Source organism: Bombus vosnesenskii, unplaced genomic scaffold, assembly GCF_011952255.1.
Source record: "Bombus vosnesenskii isolate JDL3184/JDL3185 unplaced genomic scaffold, Bvos_JDL3184-5_v1.1 scf7180000013265, whole genome shotgun sequence".
Lineage (NCBI taxonomy): Eukaryota > Metazoa > Arthropoda > Insecta > Hymenoptera > Apidae > Bombus > Bombus vosnesenskii.
In genome coordinates, this window is record NW_022882925.1 from 9,236,562 (window position 1) to 9,261,952 (window position 25,391).

At 35.2% G+C, this 25,391-nt stretch overlaps 1 protein-coding gene across 5 annotated transcripts; it reads left to right on the forward strand.

Annotated features, from left to right (window-relative positions):
• Positions 1 to 24,760, forward strand: LOC117243104 (myosin-IIIb-like). Of its 5 annotated transcripts, XM_033510309.1 has the most exons (17): positions 12,026 to 12,181; positions 13,121 to 13,455; positions 13,618 to 13,899; positions 14,015 to 14,599; positions 14,658 to 15,049; positions 15,138 to 15,466; positions 15,612 to 16,118; positions 16,189 to 16,475; positions 16,621 to 16,895; positions 17,017 to 17,384; positions 17,511 to 17,621; positions 17,701 to 17,954; positions 18,032 to 18,240; positions 18,352 to 18,432; positions 18,891 to 19,055; positions 19,288 to 19,309; positions 23,606 to 23,706. In XM_033510309.1, the coding sequence occupies exons 1-17, from the start codon at positions 12,166 to 12,168 to the stop codon at positions 23,615 to 23,617; spliced, it is 4,230 nt and encodes a 1,409-aa protein (XP_033366200.1). In that variant the 5' UTR covers positions 12,026 to 12,165; the 3' UTR covers positions 23,618 to 23,706. The 5 variants fall into 5 exon arrangements, with proteins under 5 accessions (XP_033366198.1, XP_033366199.1, XP_033366200.1 ...); XM_033510307.1 differs by lacking the exons at positions 12,026 to 12,181; positions 19,288 to 19,309 and adding an exon at positions 1 to 408 and having other exon boundaries at positions 23,606 to 24,760; XM_033510305.1 differs by lacking the exon at positions 19,288 to 19,309 and having other exon boundaries at positions 23,606 to 24,760.
• The last annotated feature ends 631 nt before the right edge of the window (positions 24,761 to 25,391 follow it).

The window sequence follows — 25,391 nt, forward strand, 5'->3', positions numbered from 1 at the left end:
AAGCGGAAGGAGTAACGGATCATTGTGAGAGGCAACGTAGTAAAAAAGAAAAAACTGAGAAAAGGAGGGGGCACCAACGTGGTTCCTGTGGCCGTGTAGCAGCGAGTAGCGAGGAGCGAGCATCAGCCGAAGACAGAGGCAGCACTCGCGTGCCCTGCTCTTCGCTCGCCAATCCTGTCTGTATCGTTTCGAACGTACAGTACCGGAGTACTGGTTAGACAACCACACCGTGGCTAAGTGCTGTGAACTTACTACCTCCGACAGGGATTTTAAGCTGGTCCTTTTTTTCTACGATCGACACGCAACTGGTTTCAAATTCCGCGTCCCTGATCATGTTCGCCTGAGTCTTCTTCGCGAACCACGGGGACTCCTGTCACTCTGCAAATCGATCTTCAATCAATGATTCGGGTAAGCGACATCGTAAAATGTTTATCGACATACAAATATTTCATGGTTAAGTGTACATACATCACTATAACAAGAATGCTCGGCATGAGAGTGATCGTTCGATACGAATGCCTTATTCGATCGATAATTGGTCGAATTTGGATTTTAATTGGTGTTACTCTACCGCGTATTTTGAACCATTTTCAACCTAATCGAGTTTTTCTATTTTTGGCAAATTTCAGTTCGAAAGAAATATGAAAGAATCGTCTGGTTAAAACATTAGGTCCTAGTCGTATAATACTAGAATATTACGTAGTTTTAATACATGTCGTTTAGATCCTACGTTTTTCTTAAATAGTGACCAATATATATTATATACATACATGTATATATGTAACTGAACAATCGAGACGTTAAATCAATTACCGTGATAGTCCTGCCCCAGAGTGTGATCTGCTTAAAATAATGCGAGTTCTCTCATGATACATATACTGGTTTCTTACTGTTGCATTATGTACAAGGCTCGATCTATCGTATATACGCGGTATGTACCACGGAACGCGTTACAGAATTCATCCACATTACGTTATTTTTAATTCTTATAGGCGTATCATTCGCGATCGTAACGTTTTCATTAATTGTAATAATAATCGTGTAAATGTTATAGTATGACGAATGCGTTAAAGGAGCGCTTTGCACGCTACGTACATAACACGTATCTTGCATTCATTCGCAAACGCGTCAATTAAAATCGAGCTACAAGCTGAAACGGTTCGTAGGTTTGTTCACGCCATAAAGCGTAAACTATGAAAATATTAAAACTGCAATTTTAAAGCCTTTTCATGTCGATCATCATTATTTATAAGAAACATTTTGGTCTCTGATAAGCAGCGGAATCAATCGTTAATAGATACGATTTGTTCTTTAGGATTATGATCGATAAACCAATTTTTGTTTATCGAACAGCAGATTAAAAAAAAATATTCGACATTTAACATAAATATAAATTAAATTAAATATTGTACGATGATAAATATGGAATCGAGTAATACGATCGAATTTTAGAAATATGTAATTGCTTATCACAAAGAAAATAAATTACATTTAAAATGAGTATTTAGGTGTTCTAATAAGCAAGTGACTTTAATTAAAATATTGAAAACTCGAGTACGTGTTATTACCTCGAAAGTACATACTAAAAGGTAAAACAGAGAGATTTATCGATATATCAACCTTGTAAATATTAACATCTTTGGTACGAGCCTCGACTACATTACTCGACAGCCGCCAAATATGTCCCTACGACCGAGCCTCGACTAAAGTCAACAATACAATACGCTACGGCTACGCATCGCTCTTGCTCGCAACCGTTAAATGACACTACGCGGCGGTCGAGCGCCACGCTATATCGTAGAGGTCAGCGGTTATGATAGATCTGTGATACAATCGAATCGTAGGATTAGTGATCGATAAAGTGAATTGTCTTTACATTATATATTCAGGTATGTAAACAGGATATGTATCACAGATCTATACAATATATATGCGATATTATAAACTGGAACACGATAAAAGATCATTCACCGAAGAAACAAACAACGTGTCGGATCGTTCAAATCGTATTTCTTATAAATATTTATCAAAGTATTAAGTGATCAAGACATATCGCATTATGTATTGTGTGTTGGTTTTTACATGCAAACATTAAATACGGCGGTACGTAGTCAGAAAATAGGCATGCACATAAGTAAGTATGTACCTTGAACGCGATCGCAACCAAAAGGTCAAGGACGATCTTTGCCAGATATATTTAAAATAAGCAAATATCGGAGATATTCAGAGAAAGGTAGAAAGACTGGGCAAGTTGCTATAGGGTGCTTCTGATACCCACGTGCATTACAGAAATGGCAATAACCAATGGAACCAGTTATAAATCGGCTGGAACGTTAATGCAGGCCTTTGTAAATCGCGAAAGAGAAGCTTTTCAACCACGCCCACATGCGAAACTCGTTCATTCCCGATCCTATTCTTTTCTGCTATTTCCATCGAAAAGGAAAGACAAATTCGGAGAAATGAAAAAGAAAAAATAATTTCAAAAGGAAAATTTAACATTCACATAGAATTTCTTTCAATCTGGGAATGGAAAAATGATATCCACACGCTCGTAACTTTCCATAATTTGTTCGAACTATATTTTGATGTCATTTTACCATTCGCAGCCTGAGAGAAATTTCACTATGGAGAAATTCTGAATATCGAAATTTACTTCCAGCCATGGTACATATCCAATTCTCTATGTACAATTGTTTATCTTCTTCGTATCCGAGTTCGTTACGCGGCATTTTACTTTTAAGTTTGATATTAACACACCGACGGGCGCAGAAATACTACTAAATACACGCATGTGCACCAGTTGGTTAGTTCTGTAGTTATAGAACTAATCAAATATCGTAGTACATAACACTTATTAGCCTTAAATAATATGAGAAATATTGATAAATTATAAACATATGATGTGATAATAAAGTACAAATAAATATTCCTTATATATGTATGTATGTGTATACGATGTGTGTGTATGTGTGTGTGAGTGTGACGTTTCAATCCTTTATGAAGCATTCCGTACAAAATAAATATTTACGCAAATTATTTATTGCTTTTATTATATTTTGTTCTTCGATAGAAGTAATCAAATACATAACGATAAAAAATTGCAATGGTCGATATTATATACTGTGTTTACTACGTCAGGATTCATTTACTGTCAGGAATGCATTAGTAAAAATTTCACATCGAGTGAGTGAGTGGCTACTTATAAAATAAGCAACGCTATCTGAGAAATGAATGGTCATTTACGTGGAACGATGACCGGTACATCTTGTCTCTCTATAAGAACGTGACTGTTGATCGCTGATTACGTGAAAATTATTACAGGAAACAAACGTCCAAACTATGCTTATAAGGACTAAGGAAATTATTATGTAAAAGAAAGTACAAGAGCCATACTGATCCATTTATTGAATGATTTCATTAGTGTTTGAGTATCGCAAAGGTATATTTGGTACACTTCACTGCCTTTCTTTGCCATCTGCACTTTCACGCGAAATTATTTCAATAATAATTCGAAAGTTATCTTTATCGAATCTATTTTATAACTAGTAATAAAATATGTTTCAATATGCGATTTTTGAATCTTCCTTTTTTAGAATTATATCATGGTATAGTATATAATATAGATAAGGATGTAGTATAAAGAATTCATACTAATACTATAAAAGTAGTCTTATATGTTTTCCATATCGGGTCGGTTAAATACAAAGAAATATTCTGCTGTCATTTTACTGTTATATTTATACAGAGAGAATCACGTAACATTCTGTGACACTCGACACATAAAAAAAGAAAATGATGAATTCGCCGCTACACGCCACAATGTTGCATTCTATTACGTTAATTTTCTTTTTTTTCTTTTCGTGTGCTTTGTTGCATTCAGGAAGTGCATTTCCACTTCCTCTGCGATCGATACCAACATCTAAACTAGATTTTCGCGTGATTTATAAAATAGGATGTTGAAACGTTGCGTAAATCTCACAATCTGGGTCAGTCAAACGAATTAATAAAATCATTGAAACTTAAATAGAAACGTAAGAGCAGGATCGCTGATCCGTGTTCACGTATTATAAATCCATCGAGTACCTTTCTTAATTCTACAACTAGTAGCTGCGTTAAATTGATACGAAATATTCGTACTGTTTCGTAATAGAAAAGTCACTTTCGCAGCAGAATTTTTTTCGCTAGCCGGTTTCCATCTAATTGTCGTTAATTACACTGTCATTTGGTAGAGGAACTGACAAGGAGGAAAGCATGTGTTCTTAGAATTCAGTTTAATTTTGCGAACTGCAAGAAAATTGTATATCGAGCTTAAATTACACGAATGAAATGAAATTACATTAAATTATGTGTTTTTGGATATCACAGGTTGACAGAAAAATTAGAAAATATCACCGCGATCTTTTCATGTATTGCTATAATCGCTATAATTGCTATAATTGTTTGAAATTATCATAATCGATTAAATTTTATTCTTAACACGAATAATATAATTAACTTCGAGTTAATTCGCTATATTGATACAATATTTTTTATGCCTTGCTAGTTTTATAAAATGGAATATAACATTAGATAGAATTGGTAGCTTGGAGGTTTATTTATAGTAACGTTATATTACACTTGGCAAGAAGGGAAAGAGACAATCTAGAAACTAAGATCAATGATCTGCGAAACGATCGTTCAGCTCTGAATCTTCCTGTGGATCGTCGTCTTTTCAACGCGGCTTGACTTTCCTCCGCAGTTAATTATATAGCTTCCACACTACTTTCCTTGGTTGTTAGTGCAATTGTTGTCTATCACATAATTACATTCCATTTCCATCCGTACCACAGATTACTTTTTCATATTCTACGTCTATTAACGTTAAAATTACCGACCGGTAGTATGTATCTAATTATATTATACGTAAATGATTTTAATTAAAGTAATATAAGAAAAATATAAACAAATATCTTTCATAGTTTTGTTGTCGACATTCAAATTACGAATACGAGAAAAAATGCCTGAATTGCAATAGTTATAATTACTACACCGCTTGTTAATGTATCTAGAGAAAGAACTCGTTCATCTCAACTTGCATTTCATACATTCACGATAGTTGTACCAGCGGTTACACATGTTTTTTTATTAATGATATATTCCAGCAAAGTAGTAACAAAATCAAATATCTTTTTTTATGTGACAGTTTTCATGTTGATTTCTTATAAAACGTAACACCAACATTCGATACACACAGGTAGATTATCTTAGTACTTGGAACATCTGTCATATTTTTCCTTTCCGGTTGTCACTATTTTGTTCATCCTAGCTACTGCAACGTGACACCACATACTTCTGTACCACTCTTCCACATCCTACTTGGAGGAAAAAGCAAGCGGGATATAAACTAGCAACGGATTCAAGTTAATTAGATTCTAAAGCTTATAAATACGTAGACGATAATGGATTACATGCACTACAAAAAGGAAGTGAACTATAGAAATAAATCGGATAAGGAAGCATAACGAGAGTCTCCTGAGGTCTATTTATCATGAGTCTATCCATGAGTACATGAGACGTTGTTCGGCCTACACATTCAAATGATCGTGGGTGTTTCATTTCCATAGAAAGGAATCGTGATTGCATTCATCGAGGATTTTCAGTCATTAGAAGACCAGTGTAATTATCGACGCGGCTCGTTCCGTAGGAAGTGTATTGCACAATTTACACTTTGCGATGAATCTGATCCATTCGACTATCCAGTCAGAACTATGCCTGTCCTATCAGTCCGCCGACGTTGTAATTGAATTTTCTCGGCACGCTGGACGCGCGTAATAGAGCGGTACTTCGTGGTTCGTTTGGAAATTTCGATCGTTAAAAGAAATTGTTACTCGTCTGCCTTCCGTTCACCGTCTTAAAGGAGTCTTTTTTCAACCGAGCAATGGCTCGTTGAATCGCTATTGTTACGTTTTCTAGGCGGTCTGATTATCACTATGGCAAAGCGCTGCTAAAAGCTACCTACCAATAATTTCATAACGCCGCGCCGTGCCACGTCGTTTTTATGAATCTTTCTCCCACGCAGAATGTTTTTTCTAGATAAGTAGAATGGGTGAAAGCGTTGTTTAAAACATATGGAACGGTTATGGAAAAGAAGTTATAAATTTTACTGAAATATTCAAAGCAGTTTCGTACGATATTTGCGCTAGTTGCATATTGATTTGAATCTATTAACCGAGAAAGACGAGTTAATTCGTCGTTCGGATTCTTTATTCAGAGACTCTCCATGTCTTTACGTGCCTACCTGGTTGATAAGTAATATCAGAATTTGAATTAACTATTCGGTTTATTAAGATACCTATAAAATTGTAAATTCTAACTGCGAAGACTCATATACTTTCTAAGAAATGCAAGCTTACATTGTACTATATATGTAGAGTCGCTGTCGTCCGAAATTAGAACATGCAATTTCAGTAAGGTAATTCAATGAAGTGTATCGTGTATCGATGTCGTGTTTCTCCTCCAATAACATTTGAAAACCGGTATACCGTGAATCGAGGATCTGATAACACGTCTGGGGATCAGTTATCGTGGCTAGAATGTATGTGTAGTATCTTTACCGATTTTTAAAGATCGAGATTTACTACAAGTATCACTTGAATTTTATAAGAGCTGCCAAATAAGGGATCTGTATTTATATTGCAATTAATATCATTTCGAATGTTCATTCGAAAGTAGAGTTGCAATACGAATGAAATTTAAAATCGGAATATTTTTCAACAATCTTGTAAATATTCTGACATCATGAGAATTCTTGCATTTTACATCACGGGCAGCTAACCGACGCGACGGATACAATAGGAAGTACGTTATGTGAATTCGTTAAGCACGAGATTTCCGACCGGAAAATTACCGCGAGAAACTAAATATCAAACTTCCTGGATAAATAATGCTAATCATTAATCGTAATGCTTGCAAATTTTCTCGCTTTCAACAATATTAATTGCGTCGAATTAGAGTTTTTATTAAAGCGAGTTTCTTTCTCAGACACAACTTATATTAAAAGTGTAACATTTGACATAAAATAGGAGTAACGGAGATTTAACCTACTAAGCGGAAGAAATAACCAACTATATTACTTTATATTTCGTTTCTTCATATGTAGCGGATGGAAATAGTATCGAGTGGTATTTGTGCAATAATTCACATTCCTCCTACGGCTGATTAATAAGAAAACTACAATGGTTCGAGCGTAGCGAGTATGGAAGCAAATAGTGGTCAAAGGTTAGAAAGTAGGGCTTCGCATTATTGTGGAATTAGCACACTTTTACGGAGTCACCGATGGCACCGACACGACGCAAATTCTATGCATCTTTTAAAACGCTGTGCACGTATGTTTTTTCAACAGTCACGTAATGATGATTTAGATGAAGTAATCTATTACTTTTTATGCGTAACATACTGAATTCATCGATGAATCGCCAATTTCAAAACAACTTTACAGAAATTAAAACGAATTATTGCAAGCAAAATATGTACTCTTTGTTAGATAATAAGCACATACGGTGTAATTTGTGAAAAAATAGCTCATCTTCACAGTTGTTTGTTCGGGTACTCGGAATTTATTATTATAAAAACTCTGCTAACTTGAAATCATACGAATGATAGAGAAATTGACATCATCGCTGAGGAAATGTTTCTCACAAGAATCTGTAATAAGAACAATAACCGTTTCGACTGGCCACAAACTTCCATCCACACATGGTTTAAAATATCGTAAGTTCAATTGCGATCCTTAGTAACGTGACACGTACGATTCGTGAGATGGATTGCGGAAATGTGAAAAGCAAAATACGAAAAAAAATCGCAGCATGTTTTGCCGATTCATGCCGACCGCGATTTTTAACGGTTCACGTTCTTATCGAGGTATGGTCGACGTGATTCTTCGCGAGAATATGATTCCCTAGAAATGTAGTCCTCGAAGAAGAAACAAGACGGAGGAAAGAGAAAAAAGATGATGGTAAAAATGTGTCGTTCGTTGTTCGATGACGATGGTCATGGAGAAACGATCACGAGGCAGACCGATAATTTCAATGTTCACTAGTACGCGCTCTGTCGAAACGAATATTTCGCGGTTACCGGAATTAATATCGCAGTTCCATTCTGCACCGACAAACAACGCGGTATCGATATCGAGGAAGCACGATCCAATTTTATATCGCGATGAAAAAATATCAAACCACATAAAAAGGGCTTTATGCGGAAAGCGAAATCGGTCACGGATCAGTTTGCGGAGTCGTCGGGTGTTACACCATTGCTGCAGAGAAATTTTGCAGTTGATTTACACTGTCGCGCCGCTTAGCTAGATAATAAATGATACCTGCCACGATCGTAGCTTGTCGTATATCGTTATTCTAACCTGTCAATGGTTAAAGACAGGCTAACTTGTCATACGAATTCGAGTTGATCCTTTAAAGTTTATAATTTATGTACATAAGGTTCTCTAGCGCGTTTAACGTGCCGTTTCTCTTACAAATATGTATATTTTCATCCGAGATATTTAAATACAAATTGTTACGCTGCAAGTACGAGTTTCTATTTCGCGTATCAAAAGCATACGAGAGTAATCGATGAATCATTCGTTCAATTATAATATAATCGATAGGTAATTTTATTTTATTTGATTTTTTACTAATTTCTTATTAAAACGCGTATCAATGTGACGCTAGACATCATCGATCCATACATGACATGTATTATATACCGTTACCCGTCATAGTGTGCAGCAGATCATCCTATAACACAAAATGGGACAAATATATTCTAAACACATACTCCATTGAGAAAATAAATAAATTATTAAAAGAGAATACCTAAGCAAACAACAAGGTAGGGTGATTTCGTGATAAAGGTAAAAGAGAATCAATAATCTGCAGCTCTTTACGTAATTGCAGCAACCAGCTAGCTTCCCGTCAAATTATTGTACGGTACGGTAAATAGCTGAATTTTACGAACTACGATAATAAGCTATTATAATAAATATCATAGAATATTCCTGGCTTATTGTGTAAACTAGAACGCAAGTGTTCTTAAACAATGTACGATTATGTATATGTCTATACGATATCGTGGGATCTGTAACTCCTTTGAAAAAGAGATCACATTTGAAATAATTAACGCAGATATCTAGTTCACAGTGGTATTGTTTAGAGTGGTGCGTGGTTTAAACATTACGCAGCAATAGTATAACCATTGATAGCACGCACTGTACCGTTACACCGTCACGCTGAAAGGATTAAGACAGCGGAACGGCGTGTATGATTGGAAAAACCTCTGACCTTTCACTTCATCTAGTTTGTCATTCGAAAGATGTTTAAGTTTAATATTACTGAACAATGTAAAAATAACAAGTTCCTCTGTCCAATAATTTTTGTTCTAATTAATTATCTAATATATTACTCCTACAACACACGACACTGGTTCATATATTCAAAGAATTGGAAAATTTCTGTGCTGTCCAGACAATGTGTTGAAAGTATTCAAAATTGAAGTTCATGTTCTATATAAATAGCTCCTATAAACTAGTAACAAAAATGTTAACAGGTTTCGCAATTGACATAAAACACGAATGATTTACAAGGGTTTTTAGATACGTCCTATCTTGTACAGATTTACGTGCAATTACAGTTAACTTTCGTCACGCCGTTTTGCGTTTTATTCAATTTATTTCATTATAAATGTCACTGTAACCCATATAGCGTCGATAATTACCAAATATACGATGGAAAGTTTCATCATAGGAAACCACGTAAATTGTAACGAAGTAACCCTGATGAAAATGCGACATAATTGAAATTGATAGTCGTTAATAATGAAATTTTCGTAGCCAATAACACGGTTGTAACTGAGAAGCCACGATGTTCGTGATTTGACCGGCTTATACACCACATTAGGTGTAGTCAAGTATTGTCCAAGGTAGTTGAATATCATGCTGCAGCTCGAAGAGACATTACTTTACAGTTGGGGTGACTCTAAGCCAATTTCACGTCGGGTTTCTTCGCTCTAATACCCCTATCGTACCACGTGACTTCCCTCGCGGCAAATGACCATTGTTTAGCAGTGATACCATGTTCGAACGTATCGATACCAACAATACCATGATCGTAAATTGCGATGGCAAATCGTTTGTCTTGTCAAAGAAACGAGATCATAATCAAGAACAATAAGTATGATCGATGGTACGAAATTGACACTACTTTCGAAACGGATAGGAAAAAGATGTTCGTAGAAGAGAAATCATCGATCTGTGAAATTGACAGGATTCTCATATTCTAGGTCGAAGACACTGATCGCCAACTTTTTTCAGCAACTGCTGTTCTTTCGGATAAATGTTCAAAATTGGATCCGATATTTGAACAAAAGAAATTTGTTCGAACAGTGTATGTAAGTAGTATCTATACTTTCAGGAAGAATGAAGAGCCTTTTGTCATACGCGATCGTTAAGCAAGCAAAGCTTTTATGGCACGTCGGTACATTTGTTTCGTTTATAGAAGATATAAACGCCTTTTAACGTATTTCTTTCCTTTCAAAAACGGACATGACTTGTTATGTAAAATGTAAAGAAGTTTGAAAAATTTTGAAATTTTAGTAGAATTTTATTAAATTCTAAATAAGGGAGAGGCAGAGAGAGAAAGGAAGAATGGAACAAAGAGTATTCTTCAAACGGAAGCGACCGATAAAGTTGCAGTTGACTACATATTTTTAAAAGAATTCAAGAATTATGAGAATAGATTATATGTAGGTGTAAATGTAAAGGGATTATGTGAAATTATAAATTATCAAATTTTGCGATATACATATAGGTAATATATAGAAATAGTTAAAAGAATGGTTCATACAACTTTGCACGGATTCACATTTAATTCGGCAATTCGGTGTTTAAAATGCATAACGTAATTTCACGAACAAATTATTCCATAAATGCCAAACGCAAACAGAGATCGGATGCGTTTGACACACTTCACGTTGAACGTGACTGTGGATGACCAATGGCGATGCACGATAATTAGCACCTGCATGCTCGCTTAAAATATTACGAAATTATTTGTATACTTTAGCCTGCTCTTGCATTTACATCTCAAATCAATATAGACATTTTAATTGTACGTTAGCTTTCCTTTTTGGAAAGAATTATATTTTACAAATCTTTATAATTACTTCATTTAGTTCATTCGTAAACATCTCTTCGGCATGTACGTATTCGAGAACACGAAATATTGCATTTCTCTTGTGTATAATTTTGCCATAATTTTTCCATAGAGTTCATCGAATTTTTCCAACTTGATTATTAAACTGATTAATCTATTCTTTAATCTATATATGATAATCTCTTAATCTATCATTGTATCATTGACTACACACTTGACACCCGTGATCTATAAATGTCCTGTTTAATTTAGTGTCATAAAATGCCATTCGAAACCACGAGTGAGTGGCTTTGATCCTTAGATGGCTTCATCCAATGGCATAAGTTACTTGTTATCATATCTTGGATTTATATATGCAGAAGCAAGAAACAGCTTTTCATTATCAATTAATTAGACTCAATCTCGTTTTACACATGTCCCTGCAATAGGCGATACAAGAAAAATAAAATTACGTAACGACATTGTTTAACATAATTTCGAAAATGAAAATAGACGAAATCCGACAATCAGGTACATGAATTTATTCCGATCGAAACAAATGGTATCAGTGAAAAAATAATAGTTTTCCTATTAGTATCCTTTTATTACGTATTGCTAGTTACGTGAAACAAGACTAAAATATCTATTTATCTACTTATATAAAAACCACACACGGTGCATATCAGATTCATAATGCATATACGTAAGCATGCTCAAACTATTATGGAATTAATATCAGAAATCAAAATGACAGAGGAGCACGTGGCGTGGTCTTCTTATGAGACCTATTTCTGAGAGTGAGCACAAGTGCGCCGGTCCTACCGAGCCTGATCCTATTAAGGAGTTAACAGGTATCTGGTTAGAAGACGAACAACCCAGTCGTATTTCACACTTGGTCAAGTTAACAGTGTCTATTGATAATCACTGGCGCATCATTTAGTTATTTAGGGCCTTAAATAAGGCATTCAGAATTTTAAAATATCCAGCGTGAACAACGATCACCAAAATGGGTGATATAATTGGTCAGTAAGAATTCACGTCAAGGAAAAATTTTGGCGAACAATATAGAAAGTGCAGTGGAACAGTTGTTGGTAAATTCGATAAGGGAGAGAAAGTTCTATACTTTGAACTCAGTGAAATTTTATTAGTCTATAAAACAATAGAGTTGCATAATCGTCGATTATTATCTGTTGTTATAGGTGCCTTAACCAAAGAAATTTATATTAATTTAATCGTGAATTCAAACTCGCGTATGTTTCGAAGCAACTGAAATTTTTCTGTCTGTTTCATTCGTGTAACTAGTTGGCAATGCGTAAATTCGATTACCATAAGAGAATATGTTATATAATTAACTACGCTGATATATATAAATCTTCGTTGTAATATATCTATTTTAGCAAGACTACATATTCATTTGATTTCTAAAGCTTCGGTAAAAATCAATCTTTCAATATTATTAACACTAAATAAATTTACTTCTTCGATGATCACACTTTATTTTGTTTCATCTATTTGCTCTTTTGTAGTATTACAAGATAAAATGTAGCTTATTTTCAATAAGGTTTTATCTATCTCCTCTATGGAAAGATTTAGTTCCAAGAAATGTTTTTATTGCCCTATACTTACACGGTATGACAGTGACAACATTTCTCTTCGTGGTTCACCGCAACTTTCTATAAGACTTGAACAAGGAATCATCTCGTATAAAACTACCGATAAATGCTGCACGTTATGTTATTAACTTCATTCATGATTTATCGTGTACCATACTCATTACATCCCAATAGAATTGAAATTTATAATCGTAATAATAATCGGAGGCATTAACGTAATAAAGATATTAATATAATTTTTATGTATTATTATTAATGTGTATTATTAATAATAAGATGGTAAATTTCGACAAATTAACTAATTTTACTTGTATAAATAAAATGTAGAAATATAATTCCCTATTTCAGAAATGACCGGTGGTGGGACCAATATGGCGTACCACGGTCTGAGTCAGCACGTAAATTTTGACGTGATACCAGATCCTGGAGATCGCTTCGTCTTGGAAGAATTAATCGGAGAAGGAACCTATGGAGAGGTTTACAGTGCGTATTGCAACGAATCTGGCAATAAAGTTGCAATTAAAATTTTGGAGAACGTCGCCGACAATATCGAGGAAATCGAAGAAGAGTATCTGGTGCTGAGAGACTTAAGCCACCATCCTAATATTCCTCTCTTTCGTGGTTTGTTCTTGAAAAGAGCTAAACCTGCTCAAGAAGAGGATCAATTATGGTTTGTCATGGAGGTATCGTTGCACTAATTTTCGTCTCATAATGTAAACAGGAAAGCGTAACGAATATACAATCGAATACATCAATATCATCACCTAATTAAACGTTATTTGATACCGCTTTGAAATTTCCAAAAAAAAATTCAAACGAGTTATTATAAAACGTTCCGATCGTAGTTGTGCACCGGAGGGTCAGTGACCGATCTCGTTCAAGGCCTGAAAAGAAAAGGAAGGCGCCTAACGGACGACCAAATAGGTTATATCCTCGCAGAAACGGTGGAGGCACTAATTTATTTACATAGCAATCATTGCATGCACCGTGACGTTAAGGGACACAATATTTTGCTTACCGAAGATGCACACGTCAAACTGGTTGATTTTGGCGTGTCTTCGCATCTCGTTGCTACCCTCGCCAGAAAAAATACCTCGGTTGGCACACCGTACTGGATGGCACCTGAGGTAAATTCCAAAATTCCTTCTTCGACGTTAACGTCAACTTTCGATTATTAAAAGTTTCAATCGTCTTATCAAAATACGACATTAATCAATGTGAAATCTCACAAATTACGAATAGGTGATAGCTTGCGAACAACAACTTGATTCTTCTTACGATTCTCGATGCGACGTTTGGTCAGTTGGAATCACGGCAATAGAACTAGCAGAGGGCGATCCACCCCTATCTGAACTGCACCCTATGAGGGCACTCTTTCAAATCCCCAGAAATCCACCACCGTCCCTCAAGAATCCAGATATCCATTCTCCAGAGTTGGTCGACTTCATCACGGAATGTTTGGTGAAAGATCTCGAGCACAGGCCCTTTGCAAGCGAACTAAAAGAGCATCCTTTATTGATGAATATCGAGTTGAAGGCGGAAAAGATTAGAAACGAAATACAAGAGGAGATCCGACGTCAAAGAGCTGAAGGTAAAGTTCATAGACAGCCCGAAGTAACGACCAAACACGGCAAATTGAAGACCGATCGGAAAGCTAGACCAGAAAAGATGTATATGGACGACCTGGCTGCTTTGGACATGTTGTCGGAGGACGCAATCGTCGATCAGTTACAACACAGATATGAACAAACTCAGATATATACTTATATCGGAGATATACTTGTAGCTGTTAACCCTTTCACAAATTTGGGACTGTATACAGGCATCGTAAGTATCATCAAACTCTATTTATCGAAATTTCTTAAATTTCAAGTTATCTATGCAGGAACAAAAGAGATACAAAGGCCAAGCAAGATCGGACAATCCACCTCACATTTTCGCCGTCGCCGATGCTGCGTATCAAGCACTGCTACATCAACGACAAAATCAAGCAATTGTAATTAGCGGGGAGTCAGGAGCAGGAAAAACAGAAAGTGCGAATTTGCTGCTGAAACAATTGGTTTACCTCAGCAAAGCTCCTAATCGTAATTTGGAAGAAAGAATTCTTCAGATAAATCCGATAATGGAAGCTTTCGGTAATGCGACTACTGGGATTAACGCAAATTCATCGAGATTTGGCAAATATCTTGACTTAACCATGACTAAAGGTGGTAAAGTCACTGGTGCCAGAATATACGTGTATTTGTTAGAGCAATCTCGCGTTGTAGCTCAAGCTGAGTAAGTTTCTGTATATCATGTATTTGTCGATATGTACGTTGTACACTATGTAATAATTTTAACATTCTGATCTCGTTAATTCACACAGAGGTGAACGCAATTTCCATATATTTTACTACATGTACGATGGTCTGGAGGCAGACAATCGTCTTTCAGAATTCTACCTGGATTCGAACCTTCGAAAGCATCATCGATATTTGACAGATCAGAGTCAAACATCTCAAACGCATATCGATAAATTTCAACAACTAAAAGTCGGTTTTAAATTACTGGGATTTCAAGATAGTGAAGTGGACATAGTATATCGTATTCTGGCTGCGATACTTCATCTGGGCGATATCGAGTTTGGTGAAGTAGCCAGCGAGGATAATACCGATAACAAAAGCCGCGTGATTGATACAACACCTTTACACAGAGGTAATATTACCAACAAATTTATCTCTTCTAAATTATCGTTTCTTTCGTTTTCCTTCCTTTTCTTCTTGCTTTTTTCTTTCGAGAAGAAGTACTCTTTCGAAGAAGAAGAATTTATGGAATTTATAAACTTCGAAACACGTTTCAGTTTCGCAATTACTCGGTGTGGAAGAAAATGATCTTTTAGAAGCATTGACATCAAATTCCGTTATGACCAGGGGAGAAACAATCACGCGTAACAATACGGTAACCGAAGCGTGTGCGGCTAGAGACGCGATGGCAAAAGGATTGTATGGTCGATTGTTCGACTGGATGGTCAATCAAATCAACTGTTTACTATGTTTCAATCGTTCACCGAATTACGAACCGCTGGCAATCGGCCTGCTGGATATATTTGGCTTCGAAAATTTTCCGAGAAACTCCTTCGAGCAACTCTGCATCAACATCGCCAACGAACAGATACAATATTACTTCAATCAACATATTTTCACCTGGGAGCAACAGGAATATATGGCGGAAGGAATACCGGTAGATTTGGTCGAGTTCTCTGACAACAGACCCGTTTTAGATATGTTACTCAGCAAACCTATGGGACTTTTGGCTTTATTAGACGAAGAAAGTCGATTTCCCAGAGCCACCAATAAATCCCTAATCGGTACAAATCTCCAATTTGTTGTTTTTCGATAAAAGTAATGCATTCGATAATTATTGTGCATATATTACAGAGAAATTTCACAACAACATCAAGTCCAAGTTCTACGTAAGGCCAAAATCGGACGCAGTTTGTTTCGCAGTCCATCATTTTGCGGGTCGCGTAGTTTACCAAGCGGATGGCTTCTTAGAAAAGAACAGGAATTTCCTACCTCCTGAAGTAATCCAGCTGATCAGGCAATCTCAGTACGATATGGTCCGTTTCTTGTTTCAATGTCCGATCACGAAAACTGGCAACTTGTATTCGGCTGTTCACGAGACTGATTCGAAAAAATTGTCACAGTCGAATCAGAATACGAAGGTATCTAGGTTTAGCTACTCGATTAAACTATACAGACTTGACAACGCCGACAACTCGAAGACAACGCCGTCACAGTGATGATCTTACAGATTGAAAATTGCTGGAAATTTCGTTTGAATGAAAATTTGTTTGTAAATTGCATTAGGAACGGTACTCCAGTCGGGGGTTGGCGTCACAATCCAGAGCTCAACAAACCGTAGCAACTTACTTCCGTTACTCCCTTATGGACTTACTCCAAAAGATGGTGTCTGGGTCGCCACAGTTCGTACGATGCATAAAACCGAATGACTCTAAGAGCCCACGATTCTTCGATAAAGAGAAAGTCGTGAAACAATTGAGATATACCGGGGTCTTGGAGACAATAAGGATCAGACAAAATGGATTTTCGCATAGAATATCGTTCAACGAATTTCTAAAAAGGTACTCCTCTCAATTTCGGAATATCGATTTGATCAAAGTTCATAGGTCACCCTTTATTAAGTATTAAAAATTAAACGGGCTGTTTTAAATATTTTCGATTAAAAAATTGTGTATGTTTCAGATATTGTTTCTTAGCATTTGGATACGACGAACGTGTGGTAGCGAATCGCGACAATTGCCGTCTCTTCCTAATCCGTTTGAAAATGGACGGATGGGCATTGGGCAGAACAAAAGTTTTCTTGAAATACTATCACGTCGAGTTCCTTTCGAAGATGTACGAGGAACAGCTGAAGAAAATCATTATGGTTCAATCGTGTGTTCGTCGATGGCTCGCTAGGATCAGATTTAAGAAGCAAAAATGGCAATTCGCCGTGTCTGTTGTAACACTACAACGTCATATTCGTGGCTGGCTGTCGCGGAAGCACTTTTTAGAGGAAATGAGGAAGAAACAAGAAGAAGAAGAAGCAACTGTTCTACAAAAAATGCAGGGTATATGAGTTTTCTCCTATTTTTTTCTTTTTTTTTTTTTCGAGATTTCTCTCGGGGAATAAAATTCACAACATACATTGTACATTGAAAAGAATATAAAACGAATCGATTTAATATATTTCACAGAGGAACAGAAAGAGAAGGTGGAGATTGAGAAGCAGACAGAAGAAGACGAGGAAGATGGAACTACGAAAGAAGAGTTGAAGGAAGATGATGCTGCAGCTATCATACAAAGTCGTAAGATTAATCCTGATAAAAGCATAAATTTACGTTGAATTTCATAGAAATTAATGTAACAAATTCTTTTTATCGTTAGATTTCAGAGGATACACAATTCGCAAACGCTTTGGACCTGAACTGGAAGAACATTTCAAGAAGATCTTGAACAACTACGATGATAAATTTGAGGCACATAAAGCGTTACTGCGCGAAGGTTTAAAGAACGAAGAAGCAGCGTTTATAGTCCAACGGTGGTACAAAAAGGAGAAAGTGAAAAAAAGGAAACCTCCGACAAAAGATCCGGTACATCATAAATTAAGGCAAGCTGATCTCATACAATTTTCTCAAAACGTGAGTAAATGAAATTTTAGATAAAAACTTTGATTCCACTTGCGCGTAATGTTTCATTTATTCCAATGGGTTCGAAGGTTCATATGAAAAACCAAGAAGTGCACAAGAATCTACGTCACAATAAGCCAGGAGTGCGATTAAACGAGATAGAAGAACCACCACCGGATTATGTTCGACCCGAAGGATTCAACATGGTGCAGCCGATCATGCAATATCGAAGTGGCAATCAAGTGGATGGAGAGGAAACGATCAAGTACTACCGTAACTTGAAGGATGAGATGAGCAGGTAAATAGACATAATGCACTGACGCGATCGATTATTCATTCTCATTTTCTTCGAGCGAATGAGAAATTCGAATGCTCAATTTTCCAATGCTTTTGGCACTCGCATCGGAAGTGGTTCGGACTTCGAAGAAGAAGAAGTTGGCTGGGACTTACCGTTGATACAGCTAGAAAATGACCTTCACCCATTGACGAGGTATATTCGTAGATACCAGGGAGATTTTATCAAATTGTTATCTACCTGTAGATATTTGTAAAATCTTCTTCGACCTCTTTTTCGAATATCATAGTCCTAGGCAGTAGAGATCTACTTTAACATCGTCACTGAAGATCCCATAATCTTTTATCGAATATCCTATTCTATCCTAGAATACAGAATACCCTTTTAAAGCACTTAGGCCATAAATTCACTAAAATATTCGAAATAAACAAGCTATTTGTATTATCCTTGTACCATGAATCTTATTGTTAATTACACTGAAAATGTGTCCCTTGCCAACACATCTACAAAGCAAACAAACAGTTTCGAACTTCAGCAAGATTTTAGCGGATCCTACTATCAAAGAACTGTGTACTATACCTGTGTAAAACAGTGACGTAGAAAGCAGGAACGCATGTTGTGCATGAAAATTACTGCTTTATTTCTAATCTCAGGAGTCGAATTGGGCAGATTCTGGAAGTGAATACCGAGAGGAGAGAACGTTTGGAAGCTCAGGGAGACTTTGCGATAGCTTCAGAACAACAACTTTCGGATATATGGCACAAAGCTTTGAGAAATCCGAGCGAGGATCAGCAACAAGAGAACTCGGGCAGAGTGGGGTAAAGTCAAACTTTCTCAATTAGACGTCTATTGTCTTCTTGCCTAAACTTAAGTTTTCGATTTAAAATGGAAACACTCCCCCTCAGACAGACAGTTATCATTACGTTCCTTTCTTTACTTGTCAAACTCGCAATACATTGTTCTTGTAAATAGGCAGTATCGTTGAATTAATCATTGTACGATAGCAATCGAGTTTTACTAATCTTTCGTTGTGTTTCTGTACCTTGCCAGAGGTATCATGGCAAACTTCCAGGTAAAGCTATAAACTTATGCCATCCGTAGTATGTATCATACCTGTCTCAAAGATTTAATTTCATTTAGAAATCGTTTTAAGGTAGATTTTATGTAAATATCAGAGAAAACCAACTTATCTTACACGCGTATCTAGTGATGGGATCTGAGACACTTTGAATCAGTTCGAACAGGATACGAAGCTTAAAAGTCTTGAAACCCTTGTTAAATAATTGATCGTCTTGGAAATCTTGAAAGTCTTGATCGTTTTCGATGTCTTGAAAGTCTTAGGGCTCGCGATAGGGCTTGATAACGTGATGTGACTTAACATATACTGGACGTAGAAAGCATTCTACACACTTTAAAACGGAACAACTGTTTGAAAATTGGGCCAGACGACTTGATCTCTTTTGAGGAGTTAGAAGGATTAGTTTACTAAATGACGCGCAAAAAATTATAAAAATGTTGCAATTGGTCGAAATTACGAAGAAAACAGTAATGAAAATTTCAACAACACATTTTGAACCCACCCACTGTATATTGCAGTTATGTATAATTGTAATGTAGACGCGGATAACAAACGTGCATGATCGACCAACGTGTTACATGAGACTGCAGTGATGAGTATTCATGTTTTACTGCTTTTTTATTACTTTGGTTCAAATAGTATCATTGATCATAAGATATTAAAGAAAATCCAGAAAATGTGAGTTATCATAAATACATTTATTTATGTTACTCGTTTCTATAGCTTGCAATACATATCACGAATACTGATACAAATCTGGCGAATGCGAGGAAAAACATATAACAAACTAGGAAAAGTTTTTCAAATTTAGAACAAAAGTTATGATAGAAATAAGTTTATTGCGTATACATTAGTTATTAGTTATTAGATAACAAAATCGTATTGATGGAATTGATATAATATTGTGTATAATACAAAAGATAATATAATATACTATACAGTATAAAGTAGCAAGTATATTTTAAGGTGAATAAGTTAATAATTATAAATAATAATAATAATGCTTCGTAATTACGTATATCGAACGGAGCACGCCTCGCCGATTTCAATGATCTTCAAATATGTCATTAGGCACATGTTATGATCAGTTTCACCTATTCATATGTAGCGACTTATTCGTCGTTTATTCATATAACTGCAGCTCGGCTTTAGTTTTCGAGATATTCATATAAATATATATTCTTAAAACTTTTTAGTTTAATATAAGTTTATGTACGGATACGATTATATTTATATTATACGTTCGTGCTGCGATGGGTTTATACCACTTCTCGGGCTTCAATTTTTAAACACATGGAAATAAAGAAGAAACTTATCTATTCGAGAGCATGTACTTCGGTAAATGACAGACTTTCCTTATGTTCACTAACATTAATAGAACTAATAGACTTTCTAAATGATCAAAAAGTGATTCACGGTAAAATAATATAGCTCGAAATCTTTCTAATTAGTATAAAGAATAGTTTACCATAAAAATGTATGAAACGATTATTGTTTTTTATGGATTTTTTAATCCAAATCTAAAATCAAAGTATCAAAGAAAGAAAGTTTGTCATTTACTAAAATACATGCTCTCTAGTAGCTATGCTGAGATTCTTATTTACTTGTATTTAGAAAGAGAAACGTGAGGCCACATTTAAGTAAAAAGTTCAGCAAGAATATTATATGAATATCTCGAAAACTACAACTGGGATAAAACTTAGGTAAAGTTAACTCATCTCCGATTTCGATAATTTTGAAATATATTGTAAGTTTATTGCCGGTAATAGACATTGAATTCTGCTTCTAGTTGCGCGTCACTTTGACAGTGTATATGTCAGTTTGGTTGCCAACCGCTGACCGCTTATCTTCTGTTTATAAACGAAAATCGGCCGAGCTTAAAGGTCCCGTACACAATTACATACACAAGACTGTAAGAAGCGTCTGTTATAATTTAGCTTGATTAAAAGTGAATACAATCAATCTATCATGTTTGGATTAGACTTTTCAATACGGCGTTGCCTCGTAGCGGCTAGATTGGAAAGTCTAACCCAAACCCAATATATTGATGATATTCACTTTTAATTGAGTTCTAAGTTATAAGAGGCAATTCTTGCAACCTCGCATATGTAGTTACACATGGGGTCTTTAAGCTCGTCCGACTCTGGCTTATAAATAGAAGATAAGCGGCAACCAACACTGACGCATACGCTACTGCAGGCGCACAACCACAAACAGAATTTACTGTAGTGGTATCGACAGATTTTTGCGAATATCTTGAGAACTAAGCGAGACTGCCGATCATACGTATAGGAAAAAATTGTTCAGAATCATGCTCCCATTACATATTAAAAAATCATCAAAATCAGAAAGTTTCAGTTTTACCTGTATATTTACTGTTTGATATTCTGCACATACTTCATTTAGTTGTTAAAAAGTCATTCGGATCCATTCCCAATTTAATAACTATCCATCTAAATAACTATCCATCTAACTATATCCATCAAAAATGTCGCCGTATACAATCTTATTTTAAATCTAGTTGCTTAGCAAAAGACAAGTATTCCAAATGCAAAATTTACCGAACATACCAAAATATAAATTAATTTTAAAAATCGAGACACGTTGGAATTTAAGATACGAAATATTTAATGGATTATTAGAATAAATACAAGCAATGGCATCAACACTATCTTCTTTCCTCCATTTCTTTCGATTTACTAACTAGAAATGAGCAAAATACATTAGCTAAAACTTTACTTATGTTACAACCATTTCTTTCTAATCATAGAATTCAATACTGGATCCAATATCTCGATTTCTAAAGTTATTGTAACCATGAAGCAATTACACACTTGTCTTAAATTGAACAGTGAGAATCTTTCATTCATAAAATTAAAACAACAAATATCTCAAGAGGAATTTATGTTTAGTGAAACTGCTGAAGGAGCAAAGACATTAATCATAGATCAGATTTCAGATGTAGCTGATATTGAAGGTACCTCGTTTGAGATAAACACTGATAATCCTTAATAATGTTTCACCTAGATCTTAATAATACATCACTATGAACGTCTTGTGACAACGAAATAATACGATAAAATTTGATTAGTGAAGATTCTATAACGGAAAGTTGTATTAATAGATATTCAGATCCATTACAATATTGGAAAAATAACATTTCCAAATATCCCAATGTTGACAAAATTAGCAAAAGCAATTTTGTCTTGTTTTGCCACATAAATGCCACGCAAAAGAAATTTTTCGAAGGTAGGAATTATGATCAATAGCAAACAAAACATTAAAACATGCCACTTTGAATACAATTTTAATATCAAATAAATATTATTATTTATAATTATAAACTTATTTAACTTTAAATATATTTGTTACTTTATACTATATATAGTATATTACATTGTGGATTACACAATATTACATTAACTTTAAATACGATTTTGTTATTAAACAATTAATATATATACACAATAAACCTATCATTTTCATAAATTTTCTCCCAAATTTGAGAAATTTCTATTTTCTTTTATTTTTTTCCCCGCTTTCACTAGATATCAACACTCGTAATATGTACCGCAAGCTATAAAGTATAGAAACGAGTAACAAATAAATGTATTGATGATAACTCAATATTCCTGAATTTTTTATAATATTTTATATCAATGAACTTTGAACCAAGGTAATCAAAAAGTGATAAGATACTGAATACTCATCACGCTATCAAACACGCTAAAACACGCTAAACCGACCAGGGTATACCAAAACTCAAGACTCAAGACTCCAGAATTATCAAGATTATCAATAGCTTTAAGCTTCGAATCACGTTCGAAGTGATTCGAATTATTTGCTATATATGTACAGATTCGATGCGATTCGAAGTATATCAGATCTCACGGATGTATCTTTTTTTTCATTTAATACACTTTTGACTAACATACTTTAGTTACTTTAAATTATGTAATTTATAAAAACAAAAACTTATTTTCTGGTGCATACATTCTAATTAAAATATAAGAAAGATAGTAAAAAGCTGTACAAAAAAATAAAACATGTACGATCGAAGAAATATTTGAAAAATAAATACTTTATCCTACATTTCCATAAAATTTTTATCGTTCGAATTAAAAAATGCCTATACTATTTCTGAAGTACATATTCCGATACCATTATCCGATAGATCATTATTTATCTTCATTCTTCGAGTTTCATTTACAAATCGGTAGTTTCGAAATCGATAACGAAAAATCGATATCTTAGGCGATCTTCGATTTAAAGCAATTCTTTTCTTTACAGTACAAGGACTAATCACGCGGCTAGCAAAGACTTGCGGTTCCCTGAAAGATATTCGCGCTGTAAACAACCTACAGTCGACTCTTCGAATATCAACCATTCAATTGGCCTACGATTCAAATACATCGACAGATACAACGGTGTAAATGACCGTCAACAATCTATCAGTGGTCAGCAGCAGCGTATCGTCAATGGACATCATGCTGCAAATGCTCATCAGAACCTGTTTAAGGGAGGTCATAATTTTACAAACGGACGATCGGCGTTTGTTAACGGGCACGTCCCTCTAAATAATTATCACGGCCCCGCGAGCGGACACGAAACCACAATCAATAGCCATTCAAACTCGGTTAATGAACATTCATCGGCGAACAATTTGGTCAAAGTTAACGGACACCCACTTTGCAGTAACGGATACCGAAATATCATTAGTGGTTGTGAAAATGGTCTGTTCATAAATAAAATGGTCGTGGGAGATGATTTGATCAAATCTTCGAAATTAAACAATGGTCTTAAGAATAATATAAATGGTCATGTAAAGGAGATACAGCCTACGAAAAAAAATGACAATTTAAGAAAACACCGATCACCTGGCGTAGACAGCAAAAAGGGAATTGACCGATTGGTTAATTGTCAGAACGCCATCAATGGTCGATTAGCTGCGAGAAAAGATTTGGGTAAGGATACGTTTGGGATCCCAGCTGATCTCAGACAAATCCTCAAACCTACAATCGTCGTTCAGAAGCAACGAGAAATCTTTAAGGTAGATTACGATCCAGAAGATATCAATGGACCGTATAATTTCCGGCAGCTATTGAGACCAGCTGAATACCTTCCTACGGAATCTTTAAGAAAAAGGAAGGGCGGCAGCTTAGCTTGCAACGGAGTTTCGGTATCAAAGGACAAGGTTACTGAGAAACACGTGAAAAGAAGAGCACCGCTCGCACCAAATCAAAATAAGCTCGTTAACGCGAAAAAATAACTTTCTTAGACATGTTTTTTCAGATATTCTACGGGCACCTAGACTGTCGTTAAACGATGTATAATAATTATCGATCGCATATACGAATTCCCTAAAAAATATGTTTCTAGGGATACATAAGCACAGAAATGGCAAAAGATACTCGAAGAAGATTTAAGATTTGAAAAAAGTATAACTACAAAATAATTCTTATCTAGTTAATATAACGCGGCTATATTGCAACATAAGGCAAGGTATTAATAATCCGTAAATTTTATCAACCGATATTTTTCAGTATTATTACCATATGAAGCTGAAAATATGCGAGTCGGATCGTTTGACGAATTGTGTATGTATTAGCCGTATCTAATAATTTTCAAACTTATGCGAACTAGTTAGTTTTCTTTAAATTTTGTGAATACTAGTTATTCGTAGAACTTTGAATTTTTTTTAAAGTATCAAGAATTCATTTGTGACGAAAGAATAATGATAAAATACAACAGATTCTGTGAATTTAATTCATTGTAATTCATGATAACACGTTTGTCATCTATCGAGTTATGTTAGTAGTAATAAGTAAGTTAGTAGTAGTAAGTAATACTTATTTCTCATTATTCGTTCGACTCAATAATTTGATCTTTTGTATCAAATAAATGAAAAAAGAGATATTGATTTGTTTGATACAATCAACTGCTGCTGCTTAACGAAATACATCTCAAGAATATCGTTCATTTAGAACTAGTCATGTGTAGCTTTACAAGAGTTAGATGTGTTCGATAGCTTTAAAATAAATGTTCACAAACTTCTGACAATGTCTCATCGTAATAT

Excerpts from the sequence above, each read along its gene's own strand:
- LOC117243104 (XM_033510305.1), top strand. Across the intron at positions 17,622-17,700 it reads TGCAGCTATCATACAAAGTC|ATTTCAGAGGATACACAATT; the intron begins GTAAGATTAATC and ends TTTTATCGTTAG. Across the intron at positions 19,056-23,605 it reads GAGAACTCGGGCAGAGTGGG|TACAAGGACTAATCACGCGG; the intron begins GTAAAGTCAAAC and ends TTTTCTTTACAG.